The 22,955-nt window shown below is 45.5% G+C and overlaps 1 protein-coding gene across 1 annotated transcript in view; it reads left to right on the plus strand.

Annotated features, from left to right (window-relative positions):
• Nucleotides 1-5,890: 5,890 nt before the first annotated feature.
• The window catches only part of LOC121845937 (zeta-sarcoglycan-like), a gene marked incomplete at its 3' end in the record, with an annotated part of 222,863 nt that continues 205,798 nt past the window's right edge, over nt 5,891-22,955 (plus strand). Inside the window, exon 1 of the mRNA XM_042318323.1 lies at nt 5,891-7,100. Coding sequence (XP_042174257.1) covers nt 7,062-7,100 — 39 coding nt within the window. The remainder of the gene's footprint in view (nt 7,101-22,955) is intronic.

Raw genomic sequence — 22,955 nt, forward strand, 5'->3', positions numbered from 1 at the left:
AGCTGATAGGCTAAAAAAAACTATCCAGGCGTTGTAAAATTTGGCAAAGTCTAAGCAGTGGAAAGCGACTTACGTGTTGGCCGCGATCCCCTGCTCAGACATTTCATGGATCAGCCAATGGTTGTGTGGTACGTCGTTGACTGTGTCATCGACTGACATATGTGTTCCTCTGCCCAGGCATTGCTGACGCCTGCCAGATCTTACAACGCCTGGATAGGTATTTTAGGTATCAGCTAACCACATCATATGTTATAGCAATCGGTCAGTTGATGACAGAGTTGATGACGTGGCACTCAACCATTGGTTGATGCATGCAACGTATGAGCAGGGAACGCAACCATAATGTGCTTAGCTGATACTTAAAATAACTATCCAGTGATGAGAGCCTACTTTGTATTTTATTTAACCTTTATTTAACCAGCTTGGCTAGTTGAGAACAAGTTCTCGTTTACAACTGTGACCTGGCCAAGAATAAAGCAAAGCAGTGCGACGCATACAATAACACAGAGTTACACATTGAATAAACAAACATACAGTCAATAATACAGTATAAATAAATCTATATATAGTGTATGCAAATGAGGTAAGATAAGGGAGGTAAGGCAATAAATAGGCCATGGTGGAGAAGTAATTACAATATACCAATTAAACACTGGAGTGATTGATGTGCAGAAGATGAATGTGCAAGTAGAGATACTGGGGTGCAAAGGAGCAAGATAAATAAATACAGTTTTGGGGATAAGGTAGTTGGATGAGCTATATTACAGCTGGGCTATGTAAAGGTGCAGTGATCTATGAGCTGCTCTGACAGCTGGTGCTTAAAGCTAGTGAGGGAGATATGAGTCTCCAGCTTCAGTGATTTTTGCAGTTCGTTCCAGTCATTGGCGGCAGAGACCTTGAAGGAAAGGCGGCCAAAGGAGGAATTTGCTTTGGGGGTGACTAGTGAGATATACCTGTCACGATCGTCTGAATGAATGGACCAAGGCACAGCGTATTTAGAGTTCCACATGTTTAATAAATATGAAACTCACCAAAAACAATACAGCAGAAAACGAAATGTGATATTCTGGGCTGCTCACAGGCAGCTACACAAAAACAAGATCCCACAAACAACAGGTGGGAAAAGGCTGCCTAAATATGATCCCCAATCAGAGACAAGGATAGACAGCTGCCTCTGATTGGGAACCATACCAGGCCAACAAAGAAATAGAAAACATAGATTGCCCACCCTAGTCACACCCTGACCTAACCAAATAGAGAATTAAAAGGATCTCTAAGGTCAGGGCGTGACAATACCTGCTGGAGTGTGTGCTACGGGTGGGTGCTGCTATGGTGACCAGTGAGCTGAGATAAGGTGGAGCTTTACCTAGCAGACACTTGTAGATGACCTGGAGCCAGTGGGTTTGGCGACGAGTATGAAGCGTGGGCCAGCCAACGAGAGCGTACAGGTCGCAATGGTGGGTAGTATATGGGGCTTTGGTGACAGAACGGATGGCACTGTGATAGACTGCATCCAATTTATTGAGTAGGGTGTTAGAAGCTATTTTGTAAATCACATTGTCGAAGTCAAGGATCGGTAGGATAGTCAGTTTTACAAGGGTATGTTTGGCAGCATGAGTGAAGGATGCTTTGTTGCGAAATAGGAAGCCAATTCTAGATTTAATTTTGGATTAGAGATGCTTAATGTCAGACTGGAAGGAGAGTTTACAGTCTAACCAGACACCTAGGTATTTGTAGTTGTCCAAATATCCTAAGTCAGAACCGTCCGGAGTAGTGATGCTAGACGAACGGGCAGGTGCAGGCAGCGATCGGTTGAAGAGCATGCATTTAGTTTTACTTGCATTTAAGAGCAGTTGGAGGCAACGGAAGGAGAGTTGTATGGCATTGAAGCTTGTCTGGAGGTTAGTTAACACAGTGTATAAAGAAGGGCCAGAAGTATACAGAATGTAGGTAAGCAATACTGAACCATGCATGAAAGCCCCAGCAGTTTTGGATGACTGTGTGATCTTGCTCTTCGTAGTTGATGTGAGTAGGACCTTTAAACATGGTTAACATTCACAAGGCCGCGGGGCCAGACGGATTACCAGGACGTGCACTCAGATCATGCGCCGCTGACCAGCTGGCGGGTGTCTTCCTTAATCGAGTCTGTAATACCTACATGTTTCAAGCATATCACCATATGCTGTGTCCAAGAATGCCTAGGTAACCTGTCTACATGACTATCACACCGTAGCACTCACATGTGTAGCCATGAAATGCTTTTAAAGGCTGGTCATGGCTCACTTCAACACCATCATCTCAGACACTTTGGATCCAGTCCAATTCGGATACCGCCTCAACAGATCCACAGATCACGCAATCTTTATTGCCTCTCAGGACCCTGGGACAGAACACCTCCCTTTGCAACTGGATCTGTTCACTGACAACAATGAGACAGCCTATATAGAGGACTTCATCAAGACAAAGAAGCTGATCGTGGCCTACAGGGAATGGAGGGCTGACCACGCCCCCCATCCACACCGATGGGGCTGAAGAGGAGCGGGTCGAAAGCTTCAAGTTCTTTGGTGTCCACATCACTAAGGAATTAACATGGTCCACACACACCAACACAGTTGTGAAGATGACTCAACAATGCCTGTTCCCCCTCAGCAGGCTGAAAGTATTTGGCGTGGGCCCTCAGGTCCTCAAAATGTTCTACAGCTGCACCATTGAGAGCATCTTGACTGGCTGCATTATTGCTTGGTGTGGCAACTGCTTGGCATCTGACCGCATCTGACCGCAAGGCTCCCTGACATCCAGGAACTCTGTACCAGGCGGTGTAAGAGGAAGGCCCTAAAAATTGTCGGACTCCAGCCATCCAAGTCACAAATGGTTTTCTCTGCTACCGCACAGCAAGTGGTACCAATGCATCCAGTCTGGAACCAATAGGACCCTGAACAGCTTCTACCCCCAAGCCATAAGACTACTAAATAGTTAACCAAATAGCTACCCAGGATATATACATTCACCCTCGTTGCACTAACTATTCTGGCTCATCACCAGTGGCGTAAAGTACTTAAGTAAAAATATTTTAAAGTACTACTTAAATCATTTTTGGGGGTATGTGTACTTTACTTTACTATTTATATTTTGGACAACATTTACTTTTACTTCACTACATTCCCAAAGAAAATAATGTACTTTTTAATCCATACACTTTCCCTGACAACCAATAGTACTAGTTACATTTTGAATGCTGAGCAGGACAGGAAAATGGCCCAATTCACGCACTTATCAAGAGAGCATCTCTACTGCCTCTGATCTGATGGACTCACTAAACCAAATGCTTCCTTTGTAAATTATGTCTGAGTGTTGTAGTGTGCCCTGGCTATCTATAAATAAAATAAATTAAGTCAAATGTCTGGTTTTCTTAATATAAGGAATTTGAAATGATGTATACTTTTACTTTTGGTACTTCAGAATATTTTAGCAATTACATTTACTTTTGAACCTTAAGTATATTTAAAACCAAATACTTTTAGACTTTTACTTAAGTGGTATTTTACTGTGTGAATTTCACTTTTACTTGAGTTATTTTCTATTAGGGTATCTTTACTTTTACTCAGGTATGACAATTTTTTTATTTTTTTCCACCACTGCTCATCACGCGCGCTGTTGCTACTGTTTATTATCTATCCTGTGGACGAGTCACTTCACCCCTACCTATAGGTACGTATCTCAATGACCTTGTAGCCCTGCACATTGACTCGGTACTGGTACCCAGCCTTGTGTATATAACCGAGTTATCGTTACTCATTGTGTATTTATTCTTTGTGTTATTATTTTTTCTAGATTTTTCATCCTGCATTCTTGGGTAATTATTTGACGGTTAGTCTGCACCTGTTGTTTAAAAAGCATGTGACAAATAACATTTGAGAAGAGAGACAGAGAGGAATAGACGAAGGCGAGAGGCGTTTCATATGAAATCGCCACTTCAAAAGTAGTCTGCACTGTCGAATTATTTTTAACATTACTTTTACCATCCCATTAATTGCAGTGGCATTGATAACGATATATAGCCTACAGACACTAACCAGTCGCGATTCATTAGGTTACTATTCCCTCTCCAAAGTGTAAATATTTTCGAGTAGCTGTTCCGCTGTCTACCGATGGAGGACCGTGCTGAATTGAGCATACATACAGAAGGCGACACTGAATCAGATTTCAAGGAATCTACTGGATAATGGGGGATGAATGGATGACTGAAGGAAACAGACTAACATAGGGTAAACATAGCTTACTTTTCTAGAGAACTACCTCACAATTATGTAGAATTTTGAGGGTGATTGAGCTAATGTAAAATATATGCTAAACCTGGAATATAACTAAAAAGTCACAGAATCAATCTAAGTTTATAAGGCCATAGCATTGCTTATGTTTCTGTGAATGAAGGTAATAAAAACGATTTATTAACGTATGCATTTGATCATAAATACCTAACTTGTATTGCATCCCAAAGGCTATAATCCCATTCAGTAAAACAAGCTCCACATAATGTCCAGTGATGGCAACAACAATGTTATCAAATAGTTGGATATATGCATGAATTAAAGTCAATGCGCCGTGAAAGAGACTGCACATGTAACGCTCTTGTTAAAACACATCATTCATGCATTAATGGCCGGGGAGCAACGTGAAGATGCAAACTAACTGTCTGGCGGGCACAGAGTTTCAATTTACCCGTAATGTACCGTGGTTTGGTTAATGCATTGTCTATCCGTGATTGCATTTGGAATAAAGATCTATCCTACTACAGTGTCTTTATTGAGGGTTTCCACACGAAACCCAGACAAATAAATACCATCATATGGATATTTAGGATTTTCACGAAATGTAATCCATAGAATAGTCCGTTGAAGGAAGGATTGTTAACATAATGTATATTTGACATTTGTATCTAAATGCATAATTGAGAAATGGTTTATTTAAATACTTGTTCTATGGCATATGTATACAGTTTTGTTACATATTTATTCTACTTCTTAAAGACTCCATTGTGTTTAATCTGTATGTGCTTCTCTGACTACAAAGCAAACATTTGTGTCATATGGAGCTTTGCCGCTTGTTCTGTAATATAAATACTATTTAGATTTCAATAACTTTAACATAAATGTAGCCTAATAATTGGGCAGTGCGTTCTCTCTCTCTTTCCCTCGCTCGCTCGCTCTCTCTCTCTCTCTCTCGATCTCTCTCACGCACACACGCACGCACACACACACACACTGTCGAATGATTTATGTAACATTACTGTGCATCTCATTACTGTGAGCATCTGAGAAAATCATGCCAAGATTTGTGGTACAGCGGGTTGATGCATGAGCCCCATTTATCTAGGACACATCACCTAGCTACTTCATTACTAACACACAAACCAACGCACGTAGAAAAGCGCGCGCACGAATGATGAGCTCTTTCTCTCTCTCACACACGCACAGACACACCACACACATGCACGCACGCACGCACACACAGCAAGGATGCTAAACCTGCCACATCATGTCCCTTTACTAGCGGGCTGTAAAAACTTGCGTTCCAGACTAGAGGGAGCTCGAGATGAGCTGACGTCACTTCAGCTCGAGCTGCCACAGGGCGCTCATTCGAGGTCATGTTCTCTAATAAAAGCCGGTCCCGTAAAATGATTAATTACAGAGTGGCACAGAATCAGAAAAAAAGGCCCCGATGGAAGAAAGCCTTGTATTCATTAAGATGATACCATATCCAGTGACTGTGCTGTGACTCGCTTCTATTCTATTCTGGGGATGTGGACACCCTTGATAAATCTCTCTCTCTTCATAAGGCTTGTCTCGGTCTGCTAATGACTTGTCCGGAATGAACACTAAATGGATTGTGATAACAAAGCTACGCTAGGCAACGTGCTCCGCTCATGTCTGTTCCCACTGGGCACAGACGTCACATCAACGACTATTCCACGTTGGTTCAACGTAATAACATTGAAAACGACTTGGAAACAACGTTGATTCAACCAGAGTGCCCAGTGGGATATATGGAATGTCATCCGTTTTGCTAATTAAAACTTAAACAGCACTGCGGTTCAGCAGTGATGTTATGCGCTCAGGAAGCCTGCTGATGGGCTTCTCCACACTCATTGGTAGCTTTAGGCCCCCAGGGGAAGGCTGACAAACAGGGCTGCAGGGGCAGAGACAGTTTGCTGTCTTGGAGAGATGAAAACTTCACTAACGTCTTAAGTCAGAGCCGTGGGAAAGATACAGTCATCTGGTGGCGATGAACCGTAACGCACGGCGACGGGAAAGAAACTGCGCGACCAGAGAAACTCGACCTGCACTCAACATTTTCCTTCCTTGGGAGAACAGATACGTATCTCTATCGCTCTTTCTCGCCCCCTCCCTCCACCCTCTCTCGTAGACTTTCTAAGATACAGCGTCTGAATTCAGATGCGGTGCACTTCCAAGGCGAGCATCAGCATCACTACAGAGACTCTGGCTCGGATAAAATCGGAAGAGCGCGTTTTTGTCCTCGGTTATTTTCGATTCATCTAGTTGATTAGACCCCCCCCACACACACACACACACTCCCCATATCACCCCAATACATCAGTCGTCGGAATTATAGCTGCCTCCCTACAGCTCTCCCCTTGGCTTCCCCTTTCTTCAAACCGAACAGAATTTATGTGTATTTGCCGCATGAGGACGTCCAAGCATTGGAACTCAGTTGCTGGGGGTGCAGCGATTCAGCCTGCCGCTTGTTCCGCGCCGGAGACATGAATCTACCATAACGGAATTCGCGTTCCCTGTCAAAATCGGATAAATCAAAACTGTTTGTTTGCCGCCTCGTGGGGGTTATATTTCGTTTCTGCTGGTCAATAACTGTCGTCAAGTGAATAGCTGTTATCGCCATCGCTTCAATTCCAAACTGGAGGAGTCGTGATCAACGGGAATGAAATTGAGAAAATCGTCCGCGGGTTGGAGGACGGGGCTGAGTTTAGGTCGGGAACTACGAGTCTAGATATTTCTAACTTTGTGCGCAAGACTTTCTCTTTCTATATGGACCGATCAACATCACTGGATATCGAGGCTCTGAAGGTAGGTAGACTACGTGCACACGGCAATGAGTGTGTGTGTGTGTGTGGGGGGGGGTTCCGCGGTGCCCGACGCTTGTTACACAAGCCAGTGCGGTTGTGTGGTGGAGTGTCAAAATTTGTGCGTGGGGTGCATCTCAATATCTGAATTGTTGCAGCCATGGTGTTCTCTCTCAGCTGTGTGATACATTGTATTGTCCACATTGGGGATTTAGAATGCATTGAGGTTGAAACGTCTCGAACGTGTTGGGAGCTGCTCTGTTTTGCGGGGAATATGTGTAATGAGCTCTCTCTCTGTCTCTCTGTCTGTCTCACTCTCTCTATGCCTCTGTATCTATCTGTGTCTGTCTCTCTGTGTCTATGTGTCTCTCTCTGTGTCTATGTCTCTCTCTCTCTGTGTCTCTCTATCTGTCTCTCTCTGTGTGTGTCTCTCTCTATCTGTCTCTCTGTGTGTGTGTATCTCTCTTTCTCTTTCTCTCTGTGTCTGTCTCGCTCTGTATACCCCTCTCACCACCTGCGTCCCCTCATGTTCAGTGTTCAATAATAGGATATCATCTGGGGAGAGTTCCCTCTTTCTCATCGTCTTCATTTATAGGCGCTAGGTGTTGTAACACCTGGGGAATGAAAACAAATCCAATCAGATTGCGTGCTATCAACATGTCCATGTTATGAAGGACAAGTGTGCTGTTAGAGTTGAAGTGGTGCGTATGAGAACATATGGACCGAATGATGCCCAGTTTGCGCCCCGATTTGTAAACATACGTCTCAAGTACAAATCTCTAAGGCAGATACTCTCTATTGCCAGTAATTGGGCAAAATATCCGAATTGGGATGCCTGTGTAAACGCAACTTTAGCGAACCAGCACGCACTGTGATCACACTGACATGTAACCTAGCCCCTGCGTGCACACAGAATTCCAATCCGCCGTTCTGAGGCCATTTGGTAGGGTATCGATCCGCGGCTGAAAAAAGACCCGGGACTATTTTGACGCCCCATTTAAATCAGGGAGCTGGAGCGATTGGTTTCATTGATCGAACCGATGATTGCATAGATCAGACAATCGACGGGAATTAATACATTTTGGCTGGTTGTTGAAGTTTTGATGATGCTCTAATATTCCACGTTAGTTAGTACAGGTGTGCATAATTGTCCCTGACCAGTCCCATATGTTAGGCTAATGGTTGCAATCATTCTGACGACTTTTCCCGTTCATGAATGTTAATTGGAAGTTGACATGGATTGGTTTGTTTGAGCTTTTAAGCCTCGAATTAGTAATGGTTGAATTTACAGGATAATATTGTGCATATTGGCGCACCACACGTGCCAAATGTTCCCATTTTATGAAACGTATTTAAATAAACAAATGTATTTATAAAGCTCTTTTTACATCAGCTGATATATCAAAGTGCTGTACAGAAACCCAGCCTAAAACCCCAAACAGCAAGCAATGCAGGTGTAGAAGCACCATTGGCGAGGAAAGGTCATCATATCCATAGTTAGCTTATTTTTTTTTTAAGTTAAAGATTTGTCAAATAGTTCAAAAGCAAGGCCTTAATGGCCAATCACTAATGTGCACTAAACTAGAGTCCCATGGGATAATAAGCAATCAAACATTTGGAAGTCATCCAAGAAGCAAAAAAAGAGGATCTGGCCCATGATGACATGCTGGCCTGGGTTTGTGTGGCAGTACTATTTCGCCACCATCGTCTGTGTCCATAGCTTCCCAAACTCGGTCTTCGTAACCCCAAGTGTTGCACATTTAGGTTTTTGCCCTAGAACTACACAGCTGGTTCAACTAATCTTCAAGCTTTGATCATTTGAATCAGCTGTGTGGTGTTAGGGCAAAACCCAAAACGTGCACCACTCGGGGTCCCGAGGACCGGGTTTAGGAAACCCTGCCATAGCCGGCCACAGGTGGCAAGGTTATTATAGCTAAAGATCTGCACAATCATAACACTCAGTAGAGGAACCCCACTTATGTTGGCAAACTGAGCCTTGGTTTGACTAGCTAGTTAACCCCTCCCTCTCTTAATCTGTCCATCCCTCTCTTCTTCCCTGGAAGGATAAGGCTGCCTGCATTCCAAATGGCACCCTGTTCCCTTTATGCCACTATATAAGGTATCGAGACGCACCCTAACCGTGGGTTGTTTTCTGGAGTAGTGGTCCCTAAACTTTAGTGCTAATGACCTGCCTATTGTCATTTTTTTTGTGTGACCCACCTGTTTTTCTAGCCACGACCCATTGGCCTTGAGCTTGTCTATATGGAGGGGCCAACCACTCAATCTTGAACCCAGTATTCACAACGTGTCTCGAAGTAGGTTCACTGATCTAGGATCAGTTTCACCCTTGTCTATTTCGTATAATCTAAAAGAAAAATCTGATCCTGGAACAGCACTTTACTCTGAGATGCTTTGTAAGTAAGGCCCCAGGGGGCCTGATATTGATTGTAAGCTGTATTCTATTATCAGTTAGATTCATTAGGGTAAAGCACACACTAGGCCCGGCGCAGTCAGAACATCAGAACATTAGAACATTAGCATCAGCGTGTGTAATTAACGTGTCATGGGCTATTGTTTGGACGGAAGTGGTATACGCGGTAATTGAACCGAGGGAGGGGCAAAGAGGACTCTGAAAGAAGGCGTGGCTTGAAGTGTAGAGGAGATTATAAACTAAGCGAACACCAAGCGAGCGGTGGCGGCATTTTAGCGGGGAGGGGAGTCACGGCGATATAGTCTAATTACAGTACCAATTCTGCTTAGCTTCTTATCCCCAGGCAAATATGTCAGTTAAACTTAGAGTTGATAAGATTGTTCCCCGTCTCTCCTCCTTCATCTAAACTGCAAAGAAAGTGCAATTCAATTTACTGGAAAGCTTTCAGAGATGGATACCCCGGGAAGCAGAACACTTCAAACAGAGAGTGTCCTGCTCCAAAGGAAATGGAAACGCTTGCTAATTAATCAGATCAGATTGAAACCAATGGGATATTTGAGCGATATTGACTTTTAGTCACAGCAGCATCATATATTGCCTGATTTTAGGATTGGTTATCTGAACTTGACCTTTGTGGGGTCACATTATAGTTGATAGAACGTCACTGGTCAATCCTCATCATGATTGGCAGCTACTGTGAAAGAGGGGTTAAGATGACGTCTAGGGATTGGGGATGCGGCCAATCCAAACGGTATCCGTCTGCGTTTACAGCGAGTTTAAATCGAATGTTTTTCCTACAGCTATAAAATAGCTTGAGTAACATTTGCCTGTGTACTACTCTGTGTTTGTCTTTACATTGCCTGGGTCTTGACTCGAGTTCCATCTGACTAAGTCTTGCCGACTGACTCTGGGGGTGTGTCTGTCTCCTCCATCCGTTCTATACTTAATTAACTGCGGCAGCCCCGAAAAGGGCACTCCGATTACAACATTGGCTTCAGCTACACGTACAGCAGCGCCGAGTATCACATGATTAATATATATTTGCAGAGGAGGAAACGGTTGTGTAGAACATTTCCCGCCGATAGCCTTCAGCGTGTGCTTGGGAACGGCGGGCAATTTGCCCGTGTTGTGTGTGTGCACAGGTGTCGAGGAGTTAAACACCTGGCGACGGCGGGAAAAGGTTAACGCCGCACACGGGGCTTTGTTCCGGATTACCGGATACAATTTCGACATAATGAACTAAGTGATGCAAAAGTTATTGAGGTATAAAATGTGGCATTACACTAGTACAGGCCCTGATGCGTTCTACTGCTACGTTTTCTCTTTAATTCTCCACTCCAAACCTGCTTGCTGGCTGCCTCCTCCTCTCTTATTACAGATGAAATGGAGAGAGGCTTTAATAGTTGTTTAATTTACACCATTAATCACCCTGTTATGCTATTGCTGCTCACATTATTACTGCAATCTTCCAAGAAGCGTTTTTATAATTGCTTCCATTGTTCTAGTAGGGGTGGCCATGGAAACGATGAGACTGCTTGCTTACTGTAGAGTTAGTAACTGGGCCCAGGAGCAGTAGGAAGACCGAGGCAGTCTAAAGCAACGAGCATTTATCGTTTCCCATTCGGACAAATTCCGCGAACAAATCTCTCCTTCAGCCACGTGTTTGCCTGTGTTTCACCCTCTATGTGGACTGACATTGGTCGTCTAGTGCCATGACGCTATCTGTCAAGTTGATCTACAGTTGAAGTCGGAAGTTTACATACACGTTAGTCAAGTACATTTAAACTCAGTTTTACACAATTCCTGACATTTAATCCAAGTAAAAATTAGGATTAGGATCACCACTCTATTTTAAGAATATGAAATGTCAGAATAATACTGGAGAGAATGATTTATTTCAGCTTTTATTTCTTTCATCACATTCCCAGTGAGTCAGAAGTTTACATAATTAGTATTCGGTAGCATCGCCTTTAAATAGTTGAAATTGGGTCAAACGTTTCGGTAGCCTTCCACAAGTTTCCCACAATAAATTGGGTGAATATTGTCCCATTCCTCCTGACAGAGCTGGTGTAACTGAGTCAGGTTTGTAGGCCTCCTTGCTCGCACACACGTTTTCAGTTCTGCCTACACATTTTCTATAGGATTGAGGTCAGGGCTTTGTGATGGCCACTCCAATACCTTGACTTTGTTGTCCTTAAGCCATTTTGCCACAACTTTGGAAGTATGTTTGGGGTCATTGTCCAGTTGGAAGACACATTCGCGACCAAGCTTTAACTTCATGACTGATGTCTTGAGATGTTGCTTCAACATATCCACACAATTTTCTTCACTCATGATGCCATCTATTCTTTGAAGTGCACCAGTCCCTCCTGCAGCAAAGCACCCCCACAACATGATGCTGCCACCCCTGTGCTCCACGGTTGGGATGGTGTTCTTCGCTTGCAAGCCTCCCCCTTTTTCCTCTAAACATAACAATGGTCATTATGGCCAAACAGTTCTATTTTTGTTTCATCAAATCAGAGGAAATTTCTCCAAAAAGTACGATCTTTGTCCCCATGTGCAGTTGCAAACCGTAGTCTGGCTTTTTTTATGGTGGTTTTGGAGCAGTGGCTTCTTCCTTGGTGAGCGGCCTTTCAGGTTTTGACGATATAGGACTCGTTTAACTGTGGATATAGATACTTTTGTACCTGTTTCCTCCAGCATCTTCACAAGGTCCTTTGCTATAGTTCTGCGATTGATTTGCACTTTTCACACGAAAGTACGTTCCTCTCCAGGAGACAGAATGTGTCTCCTTCCTGAGCGGTTGATGTGCTGCGTGGTCCCATGGTGTTTATACTTGCGTACTATTACTTGTACAGATGAACGTGGAATCTTCAGGCATTTGTAAATTGTTCCCAAGGATGAACCAGACTTGTGGAGGTCTACAATCTTTTTCTGAGGTCTTGGCTGATTTCTTTTGATTTTCCCATGATGTCAAGCAAAGAAGCACTGAGTTTGAAGGTAGGCCTCCAAATACATCCACAGGTACACCTCCAATTGACTCAAATTATGTCAATTAGCCTATCAGAAGCTTCTAAAGCCATGAAATAATTTTCTGGAATATTCCAAGCTGTTTAAAGGCACAGTCAACTTAGTGTATGTAAACTTCTGATCCACTGGAATTGCGATACAGTGAATTATAAGTGAAATAATCTGTCTGTAAACAATTGTTGGACAAATGACTTGTGTCATGCACAAAGTAGGTCCTAACCAACTTGCCAAAACTATAGTTTGTTAACAAGAAATTTGTGGAGTGGTTGAAAAACAAGTTTCAATGACTCCAACATAAGTGTATGTAAACTTCCGACTTCAACTGTATAGTCAGGTTGATAAAGCCTTACATGGGCCTGGCGATCTTCTGTATATGACCTAGGGAGTTGAGCGAGCGACATGCATCCTCTTGAGATGGCCATACTTACCAGCTAATAGAGAGTGATGGTTGATCCAAGCAGCAGTCAGTCAAGCTGCAGGGGGCCCCGGGGGCCTTGGTGAGTAAACACTTTGGTTCACACACTACAAACACTGAAGCCAAGCCATGCATAAGGGAGCACATGTTGAACTCTGCTCCCTCCCTCCTCCCCGCGGTTCCGCCGCTCTGACAAGTTAATAACAGTCAGATCTCCGGTCCGACCGCAGCTGAGGAGCATAGGGGCACTGGCAACTGCGTTCCCGCTCAAGGGCGCTACTGACACCTCATCATGAGTCAAATGGAGCAGGATTGGCGGCGAGGGGGCGAGGCGGCCGCGCTGGCATAATGTAAGGAGTGCGGCGGCTCGAGAATGACGGACGAGTCGGGGTGATTGAAAGAGCGAAGGGAGAAGAGGGCCTCTCCTGCCTCACACTCTTCTCTAGGTTTTTGAAGTGAGACGATGCGGGGACAGAGAGGGGATGTGACACGCCTCAGAGCAACTAAGGGATGATGGAATGACTGACAGTGCAGCCACTTAGTCAGGGTCAGGATCATGGTTGGGGAGGAGACTTGACCAAGACAAAGTAAACCTTGTCTGAGCCAGAACGGTCCATAGGGCAGGAGCTTGTCTCATCTTTCTGTAGCGTGAGGATTTGTATTGGCATTTGTTAGGATCCCCACACTCTTCCTTGGGTCCAAAACGATTACATCACAACAAAACAGCCTACATCATGAATAACACAATACATCATACAATAATTATTACATCATTACTCAATCATTACACATTTAGAATACAAAGTGTACAATACAATACAATATTATTACAATGTTTTTTATTGGACAAGTTTAGGTAGTCCCTCCCTTTTCAGTACGGTTTCTTCCATTTGGTTCCTAATGAATGCGACCCAGGTCCAGACAAAACCAGGTTCAGAGACAGGTCTGGTGGTCTGGATCAGGGATAACATTCAGTAAAAAAATAACAATGAGAATGAAGTCTCTGGGGTATTAGTTTTTTTCCCTTCTGCTTGAATAAATTCACATTTTCATCGATTCAATCAGCCCAACTATGTTTACAGTCATACCAAATCCAATATCACTGGAGTCCCATTAAAAGACAAATTGTGTTTTTGCATAATCGTAGATAATTTCCGGATGTTGGTTTTTGATTGAACGTGACCTTAGATCCAACCTCATCAAGACTCCTAATGTCCCTCTGTACTGAAGCAGGAAGGAAATGTCAAAGCACATTGGTCTGGCAAATGTCCAAGTACCCAGTGAGGATGTCTGGTCTCCCCGTTCACCCCCGTCCACTCCCCTCCCTCCCACCACGTAGTCTATTTACACCGACCTGGGTCTATTATTTTCATGTGGTTGTGATTCAGACGTTCACTTTCTGAGCTGTTCTTGGCTGTGTTTGTGTGCCATGTTTGATGTGCTTTGTTGTCCTTTGTGTTGTACGTTTCACACCTCCGTGAATCTGCCGCTCGTCGCCTCGCCAAAGTCCTGAGAATATTCCAGAGACTTGAAAAGGGACTTTATTTGTTTGCGCGTTTGCGCTGCTATTCAAATATTCCCGACAGGCTTTGAAAGCTCTTTGTCAACCAATGTCAAGGCGGTGTGACAACAAATTGCATTGTCAGAAATGACAGATATCGCTAAAGAAAAAACAAATAGTTGAAAACCAAGACTTGTTTCCGTTTATTATTTAAATTGTTACACTTTTTTTCCCCAGATCTGCTTCTCCATTGTACTTATGAAGGTCACGAAGAAAGAATGTCTTTTTTTTCTTCAAAGAATTTCAAATCATCTTTCAATCAGTCCCTTTATTGTATAACAATAATGGTTTTGTGTAGTGGTTGGAAGGACATTGACCACAATTGTTGCTACCAACTCCACATATAGTTTAGTCTTTTCTGAGCATGTTACCTGGGCAGGAAAACTCCAGGCCCCAGTTATAGCTAGGGCCAGATCAAGGGGCATGTGAGTGTGTGTGTGTGTTTGTGTGTGTGTGTGTGTGTTTGTGTGTGAGCACAACTGACCAACCTCTGTTCATAGACAACATATACGCATTCTCCTCTCCAGTCCCCCACCACCCACGAGCCATAATCACATAGCCCACTTTAAACCGATCTCAATGTTATCTCTCAAAAAGCCAAGTTTTCCTATTGGACAATAAGAAGGAAGGAAAGAATAGAGACTATTTTTTCTAAAAGAACTGTGTAATAGATATTTTATTGGTCCTTGTGAAGGGCAGAGCTGCTCAGCTCGGCTCGACATAGCTGCAGAAATAGTTTTATCTTCTTCCCCATTCAGCCTATTGATTCTCCCCACCAACATGAAAGGCATTGTGCTGGCTCTGGCGGTTGGATGTTTTTGTTCTGCATAGCTCTGTATCTGTATGCCTCTGTATCTAAACCCCGGCAACACGGACATATTCTGGAACACTACATTACATTTCCCCTCAGTAGGAACTGGACAAACCCAGACAGACCCAGATTATTGTGATTAAACTTGGTCCTGGACTAAACATGAATCCAAATGGAAAATCGACATTGAAAATGCATGACTAATTTTAATCTGAGTCCAGGAAACCGACTTCGCAGGTTCACTGGGTTTTCTTCCAATGGTGTATCCGTTCCATCTAGCGCCGTTGGTACGTTGGAACGGTTCCGTTCAGCGGTATTTCTGTTCCCTTCTATTTCTAGTTACTTGATGCAGTACATTATGTCTTAATGACCTTGTAAGCCCTGGATAACTCCGTTAGATAAACGCACCGGATACGGAGCTAACATTCCGTTATGATTTATTCACAAAGTGGCATGCAGTCATTCACAGTGCTGCACTTCCGTTTAGCTCAGTTCGTTCTCTCACTTCTCACCCGTTCTCTACCTGCACCCACTACTAGTCAAGGTGACTTACAGAAAGCTCCTCACGAGGAGCTAAAATGGTCGCCATTTATCCAGGCGCATGCCATTATAGCCAGTGTCTGAGCTGCATTAGGCAGATTCTTCTCAAGGGCATTATAACAGGAGCGGTGACTGTTACACATCCCACGAGGAAGCGCAACTTATCCTCAACAGCGATAGTTACTACCCTCAGCAACTGTTACGCTGCTAGCTAGAGGGACGTTATATCCCTCGGGCAGAGATTCAAGAAATGTTCCAACACTATGGAGGTAGTTCATCCTGGATCAAACTGCAACCCGTTTGAAAGCAATGATGCGTTATGTATTCTAGTAAACATACCAGGGTGCATATCTATTGGTAAAGTGTGACATCGTTCAACATATGACTGTGAGCACTGAGAGGGACATGGGGGGAGAGATGTGATGGAGGGAGATTGAAGATGGAGAGGGAGAGAGAGATTGGCGACGGAGGGAGAGAATGAGAGAGAGAGAGAGAGAGAGAGAGAGAGAGAGAGAGAGAGAGAGAGAGGAGGGTTTACATGAGCAGGAGACTGAGATGGGTTGTTGGAGGGAGAGAATGAGATGGAAGAGAGAGCGAGAGACTGAGATGAGTTGATGGAGGGAGAGTGGATGAGAGAGGGAGGAAGGATAGAGTTACATCAGCCTGGGTATTGTCAGCAGTCACACTTGTCAGCAGTGCTCTGATCTCATCTGGCTGATTACCTCTGTGCCATTGCCTTTGAAGCCTGGAGAGACAGACAGACAGGAAGACAGACGGCTGCTTTCCTACCACACTTTCCTGTCATCCTCCAATCCATCATGTATTTCCTTTTTTTTTGGCACAGGGTTCACATCACGTCCAGGCCCTCTCCCTTCTGGGTAGCACAGGTCACGGGTCTGATTGGGGATTATGTGTGAGGAGGGGAGAGGAGGGAGAGGAGAGACAGAGGCCAGTTTGAGGAAGATGCTTGTCTCAGACAGTCAATGTGTCCAGGATCAGGGGCGGTGTCTGAAATGGGCCATTGTCAATAGTAGAACATAGGGTGGTATTTCAGACACATCCAGTGTGTCTCAGTAGTCCAACAGGGTTGTAATCCTCATCACGGTGGTCTGGTCCAGTACACTGATTGTCTCTCTCTGTTAGTCATTACGCCTGATACACAGTCACAGCCCCGATCCACACACCTGATCTGCCCAGCTTAGTGATTACAGGAACACTGCCTCAGACAACCCTGGTGATGCTGCAGTAGAGCACAGGTAATGTGATGGAGAGAGAGGGAGAGAAGGGAGGGAGAGAAAGTGGGGAGGGAGAGTTTGGAAGGAGAATGGGGAGGGAGAGTGGGGAAGTAGAGAAGGGAGGGGAAGAATACAGTATGTTGGTTGGTGAGAGAGGCAGGAGAGGTGAGTGAAAGACGGAGAGAAAGATAGAATATGTGGGAAGAAAAAGTGAGTGTGAAAATGACAGGAGGGAGCAGGCATGTCAGATGGTAAGAAGTGAGGGAAAGAGGGGAGAGAGGGAGAGAGAGGAGAGGGAGGGGAGAGGGAGGGAGAGAGGGGGAGAGAGGGAGGGAGAGGGGGAGGAGGGAGGGAGAGAGGGAGGGGAGAGGGAGGGAGAGAAGGAGGGAGAGAGGGAGGGAGAGGGAGGGAGAAGGAGGGAGAGAGGGAGGGAAGAGGGGCAGGAGGTAAGAAGTGAGGGAGAAGGAGGGAAAGGGGGGGAGAGAGGGAGGGAGAGAGGGAGGGAGAGGGAGGGGAGAGAGGGGGAGAGGGAGGGGGAGGGGGAGAGAAGGAGGGAGAGAGGGAGGGAGAGAGGGAGGGAGAGAAGGCATCGGCCCAGCATTGTTGCCTGTGTGTAGAGGCAGGCAGCCCAAAAAAAAGCACAGTGTCACCCTGTTGCTTAGAGACAGATGGTCCCCGCACCCGCATGGGGTGAAACGGGGGCCATGGTGGAGAGAGGGGAGGGAGGAAGGGGGAGAGGGGGAGTGGAGAGAGCACCTTGGGGAGGAGAGGGGAGGGCATTGTGGGATAGGTAGCGGTGTAAGGGGCAGGGGGAGATGTTTATTTATTTTGCATTTTGTACTTTAACTATTTGTACATCGTTACAACACTGTATATAGACATAATATGACATTTGAAATGTCTTTACTCTTTTGGAACTTATGAGAGCGTAATATTTACTGTTAATTTTTTATTGTTCATTTCACTTTTGTTTATCTATTTCACTTGCTTTGACAATGTAAACATACAGTGCATTAGGAAAGTATTCAAGCCCCTTGACTTTTTCCACATTTTGTTACATTAAAGTATTTTTCTAAAATGGATTACATTTCTTTTTTTCCATCATCTATCATAATGACAATGCAAAAACAGGTATTTATTTATTTTTGCTAATTTCTTAAAAATTAAAAACTGAAATATCACATTTATATGACTGTAATGGTTTTCTTCCTCTTCTGAGTAGGAGTAGGAAGGATCGGACCAATATGCAGCGTGGTAAGTGTTTGTCATTTTATTAAACTGAACTGAACACTACAATACAAAGTAAACAAAAAGTACAACCGAAACAGTTCCGTCTGGTAACTAATACTAAGACAGAAAACAACTACCCACAAATCATAGTGGGAAAACAGGCTGCCTAAGTATGTCTCTGATTGAGAACCAACGATAAACAGCTGGAACTAAGGTCAGGACGTGACAGTACCCCCCAAAGGTGCGGACTCCGGCTGCAAAACCTAAGCCCATAGGGGAGGGTCTGGGTGAGCATCTGTCCGCGGGATGTGGACCCCACTCCACCATAGTCTTGGCCCACTTAAGTGGTGACTTTGGAGCGGCGACCCTTGCCGCCGACCACGGACTGGAGGCCCTTACAGCGGGCCCCAAATAGGCGGGAGACCTGGAGCGCCCAGGCGGGGACTGGCAGCGCCGGCCCTCTGGCAGCGCCGGACAGGCGGGAGACTCAGCGGGAGGGCCCCAAACTCTGGCAGCGCCGGACAGGCGGGAGACTCTGGCAGCGCCGGACAGGCGGGAGACTCTGGCAGCGCCGGAGTGAAGGGTGGCTCTGGCCGCTCCTGACTGACGGGCGGCTCTGGAAGCGTCGGACAGGCTGGAAAACCTGGAGGGAGGAGATGGAGAGACAGCCTGGTGCGTGGAGGAGGCACCGCATGGACCAGGCTGTGGGGGAGCACTGGAGCTCTGGTGCGCAGCCTTGGCACCACTCCTCCAGGCTGGATGACTACTTTAGCCCGGACCCTCCAGAGTGCAGGCACAGGTTGAACCGGGCTGTGGGTGAGCACTGGAGATCTGGTGCATACCACTCGCACCTCTCCCTTAGGCTCAATGCCCACATTCGCCCGGCACGGGCGGAGGCGCAGGGGCTGGCCGGGGGGCTGGCCTATAGCGCACCGGGCTATGAGCGCGTACTGGCGACACCGTGCGCTTGACCGCATAACACGGTGCCTGACCAGTACTGCGCTTCATCCGGTAAGCACGGGGAGTTGACTCAGGTCTATCGCCTGACTCCGCCAATCTCCCCATGTGCCAAAACATTTTTGGGGGGACTGCCTCTCGTGCCTGTTGCGCTGCCTTACCTCACATTGCCGCCGCTCAGCTTTCGCTGCCTCCAGTTCTTCCTTAGGGCGGTGATATTCCCCAGCCTGTGCCCAGGGTTCCTTGCCGTCCAATATCTCCTCCCAAGTCCAGGAGTCCAGAACCCTCTGCTCCTGGTTACCACGCTGCTTGGTCCTTTCTTGGTGGGTAGTTCTGTAACGGTTTTCCTCCTCTTCTGAGTAGGAGTAGGAAGGATCGGACCAATATGCAGCGTTGTAAGTGTTTGTCATTTTATTAAACTGAACTGAACACTACAATACAAAGTAAACAAAAAGAACAACCGAAACAGTTCCGTCTGGTAACTAATACTAAGACAGAAAACAACTACCCACAAATCATAGTGGGAAAACAGGCTGCCTAAGTATGGTTCTCAATCAGAGACAACGATAAACAGCTGCCTCTGATTGGGAACCATACCAGGCCAAACACAGAAATACAAAACATAGAACAACACATACAGTGGGGAGAACAAGTATTTGATACACTGCCGATTTTGCAGGTTTTCCTACTTACAAAGCATGTAGAGGTCTGTAATTTTTATCCAGAAAATCACATTGTAAAAATCCAGAAAATCACATTGTATGATTTTTAAGTAATTCATTTGCATACAATGTGATTTTCTGGATTTTTGTTTTAGATTCCGTCTCTCACAGTTGAAGTGTACCCACGATAAAAATAACAGGCCTCTATATGCTTTGTAAGTAGGAAAACCTGCAAAATCGGCAGTGTATCAAATACTTGTTCTCCCCACTGCAGAATGCCCGCCCCAACTCACGCCCTGAACAATCTAAAATAGAGACATAAAAAAGGAACTAATGTCAGGATGTGACAATAACTATTCAGACCCTTTACTCAGTACTTTGTTGAAGCACCTTTGGAAATGATTACAGCCTTAAGTCTTCTTGGGTATATCGCTACAAGCTTGGTACCCCTGTATTTGGTGTGTTTCTCCGATTCTTCTCTGCAGATCCTCTCAAGCTCTGTCAGGTTGGATGGGGAGCGTCGCGGCACAGCTATTTTCAGGTCTCTCCAGTGACGTTCGATCGGGTTCAAGTCCAGGCTCTGGCTGGGCCACTCAAGGACATTCAGAGGCTTGTCCCCCAAGCCACTCCTGCGGTGCCTTGGCTGTGTGCTTAGGGTCATTGTCCTGTTGGAAGGAGAACCTTCACCCCAGCCACCATGCTTCACCGTAGGGATGGTGAAGGTTTCCTCCAGACGTGATGCTTGGCGTTCAGCCCATTTTAGAATAAGGCTGTAACGTAACAAAATGTGGAAAAAGTGAAGGGGTCTGAATACTTTCCGAATGCACTGTATGTTTCCCGTACCAATAAAGCCCTTTGAATTGAATTGATTCTAATTGATGGAAAGGGAGGGGGGAGAAGAACACCAAGCAGAGACACACCCTATAATGGAGATGGAGGAGGAGGGAAGGAGCTGGAGAGAGGGGAGGGCTTTGGGGGATAGGTAGGGGTGAAGACCCTCTAGAGAGAGAGAGAATGTCAACATTACCATAGGGGTATATTCTCTGGGGACAGTGGGTTATAGTGGGTCACACCTGGGGGATTCTGTAGTCGGCAAAGACAAACAGTGTAGATTGTGTAAAGAGATGTGTTTGGTCCGTCCTATTGAACGCGCCAACGTGAAAGTCAAGCAGAATACTGCAAGGAGACAGTATCATAACGGATCTATTTGGATGAAATCTTGTGTAAGTCATAACTTGATCTGTCTTTGGTTGGTTCACTGCAGGCATCGGTAGTACAGTGCTGGAGCAAGCAAGAACCATTAAGTAGCGATAGATTATCTTGCTTTTCAAACATGAGGTTGAAAATCCTTGAGGATATAGATTCTAGATCAAGCCCCGACATGACTGTGTTGATTTCCTTTCTCCTGTCTCATCCATGTTGTTTGCAGTAGACGCTTCTCTTGTGTAGAGTATTTACCTCTCTTGCCCCTCCCTCCCCTCTCTCTTGGCCCTGCGGATGTCTGTGGTAGTCTGGGGGTGGAGAGGAGGAGCAGAGAGGGTTCATGATTGGGAGATGATCTACATGGCCCTGTTCTGGGAAGGCTGCCTACTTAAACCCACTATTTCACATAGCATTCATTTACCTCAGACGGATGATATTCCGGCTGCATGTAAATATGTCATCTGGCCGCTGTAGCGAGACCGCTAGGCTAGCACCCCCCTCTCTGTCTGGTCCTGGGTCCCGCTCTCTCTCTCTGTACCTCTTTCCCTGTCTCACTCTCTCCCCCTCCTTTTCTCTCCCTCTCAGGTGGACGGGTGGCGATGTCGCAGCATCCCCTGATATAATTCCATCATGCTTACACACTTGCAAACACACACACACGCAAACACACACACACACGCAAACACACTCACACACACACAGGCAGGCACAGTCGCGACAGTCATAAACCACGGCGCTCCCTTTGCCAAGGTCGTGTCTGTCCTCTTGTGCTTTGACTTTTCTGGGCTTTGGATCAATGAGCACACTAGGGGCCTCTCTCTCTCTCTCTCTCTCTCTCTCTCTGTCTCTCTCTCTTTCTCTCTCTCCATCCCCCCTCTCTCTCTCTCTGTCTCACTCTCCTTTTCTCTCTCTCCCCCTCTGTCTCTCTCTCTCTTTCTCTCTCCACCCCCCTCTCTCTCTCTCTCTCTCTCTCACTCCTATAGGAAGTCTGGATGTAATTTGGGTCACATACAGTACCTAGTTCTCCATCAGTGTTTGTGCTTGTTTGTTTGCTCATTAGCTAGCTAGCCAATGTGGCTCAGTCGTCAACACACGGCTCGGCTCAGTGATGTATGGAAATAGCCTACAGTGAAAACCATTGACTCAAGCAAAACATCACATATGCTATGTGTTGAGATACACATGTTAGTAACATGCCAGGTTGGTTGAGTGTTGGAGCCATAGAAATATAATGGCTAGAACAAGCATAGAGGCTCTGACCACGGCAAATTGACTGGTAATCTCATGGGTACATTCAAAATGGCCACCAGTCTAGCCATTATGGCGTCATTGACTTGAATGAGCATGTCCGTTCCAGAGATTCTATATCTGTGGTCGGCGCGTTGAAAAACTATGCAAGCTCTTTATGCTAGTAACATAATAAACTATATATTGTGACGTTGTAAGATGGTAAAAGCCCCTTTGGCCACACCAGGAGGACGATATGAAAGCAGACCGCGGATACTCACTGGCGGGGGCGTTCCAGGTTGTCTCTGTTGCAGTCGCAGACTGCATCCCAAAGGGCACCCAATGTCCTACCTTCAACCACAGGGCTCTGGTCAAAAGTAGTCCACAATAAAGGTAATAGACCTGATCATGTGTGCAGTGCAAAATGGACCACCTGAAACGCCTCCGTTCGGTAATTCAATCCAGGGCCTCGTTTCCTCTGGGGGCCTATGAGGTCTTCATCTTCTAGGTGGGACAAATCACTTCCAACGGTAACATGGCATGCATGACTGTACTAC

The sequence above is a fragment of the Oncorhynchus tshawytscha genome, unplaced genomic scaffold, assembly GCF_018296145.1.
Source record: "Oncorhynchus tshawytscha isolate Ot180627B unplaced genomic scaffold, Otsh_v2.0 Un_contig_1016_pilon_pilon, whole genome shotgun sequence".
Lineage (NCBI taxonomy): Eukaryota > Metazoa > Chordata > Actinopteri > Salmoniformes > Salmonidae > Oncorhynchus > Oncorhynchus tshawytscha.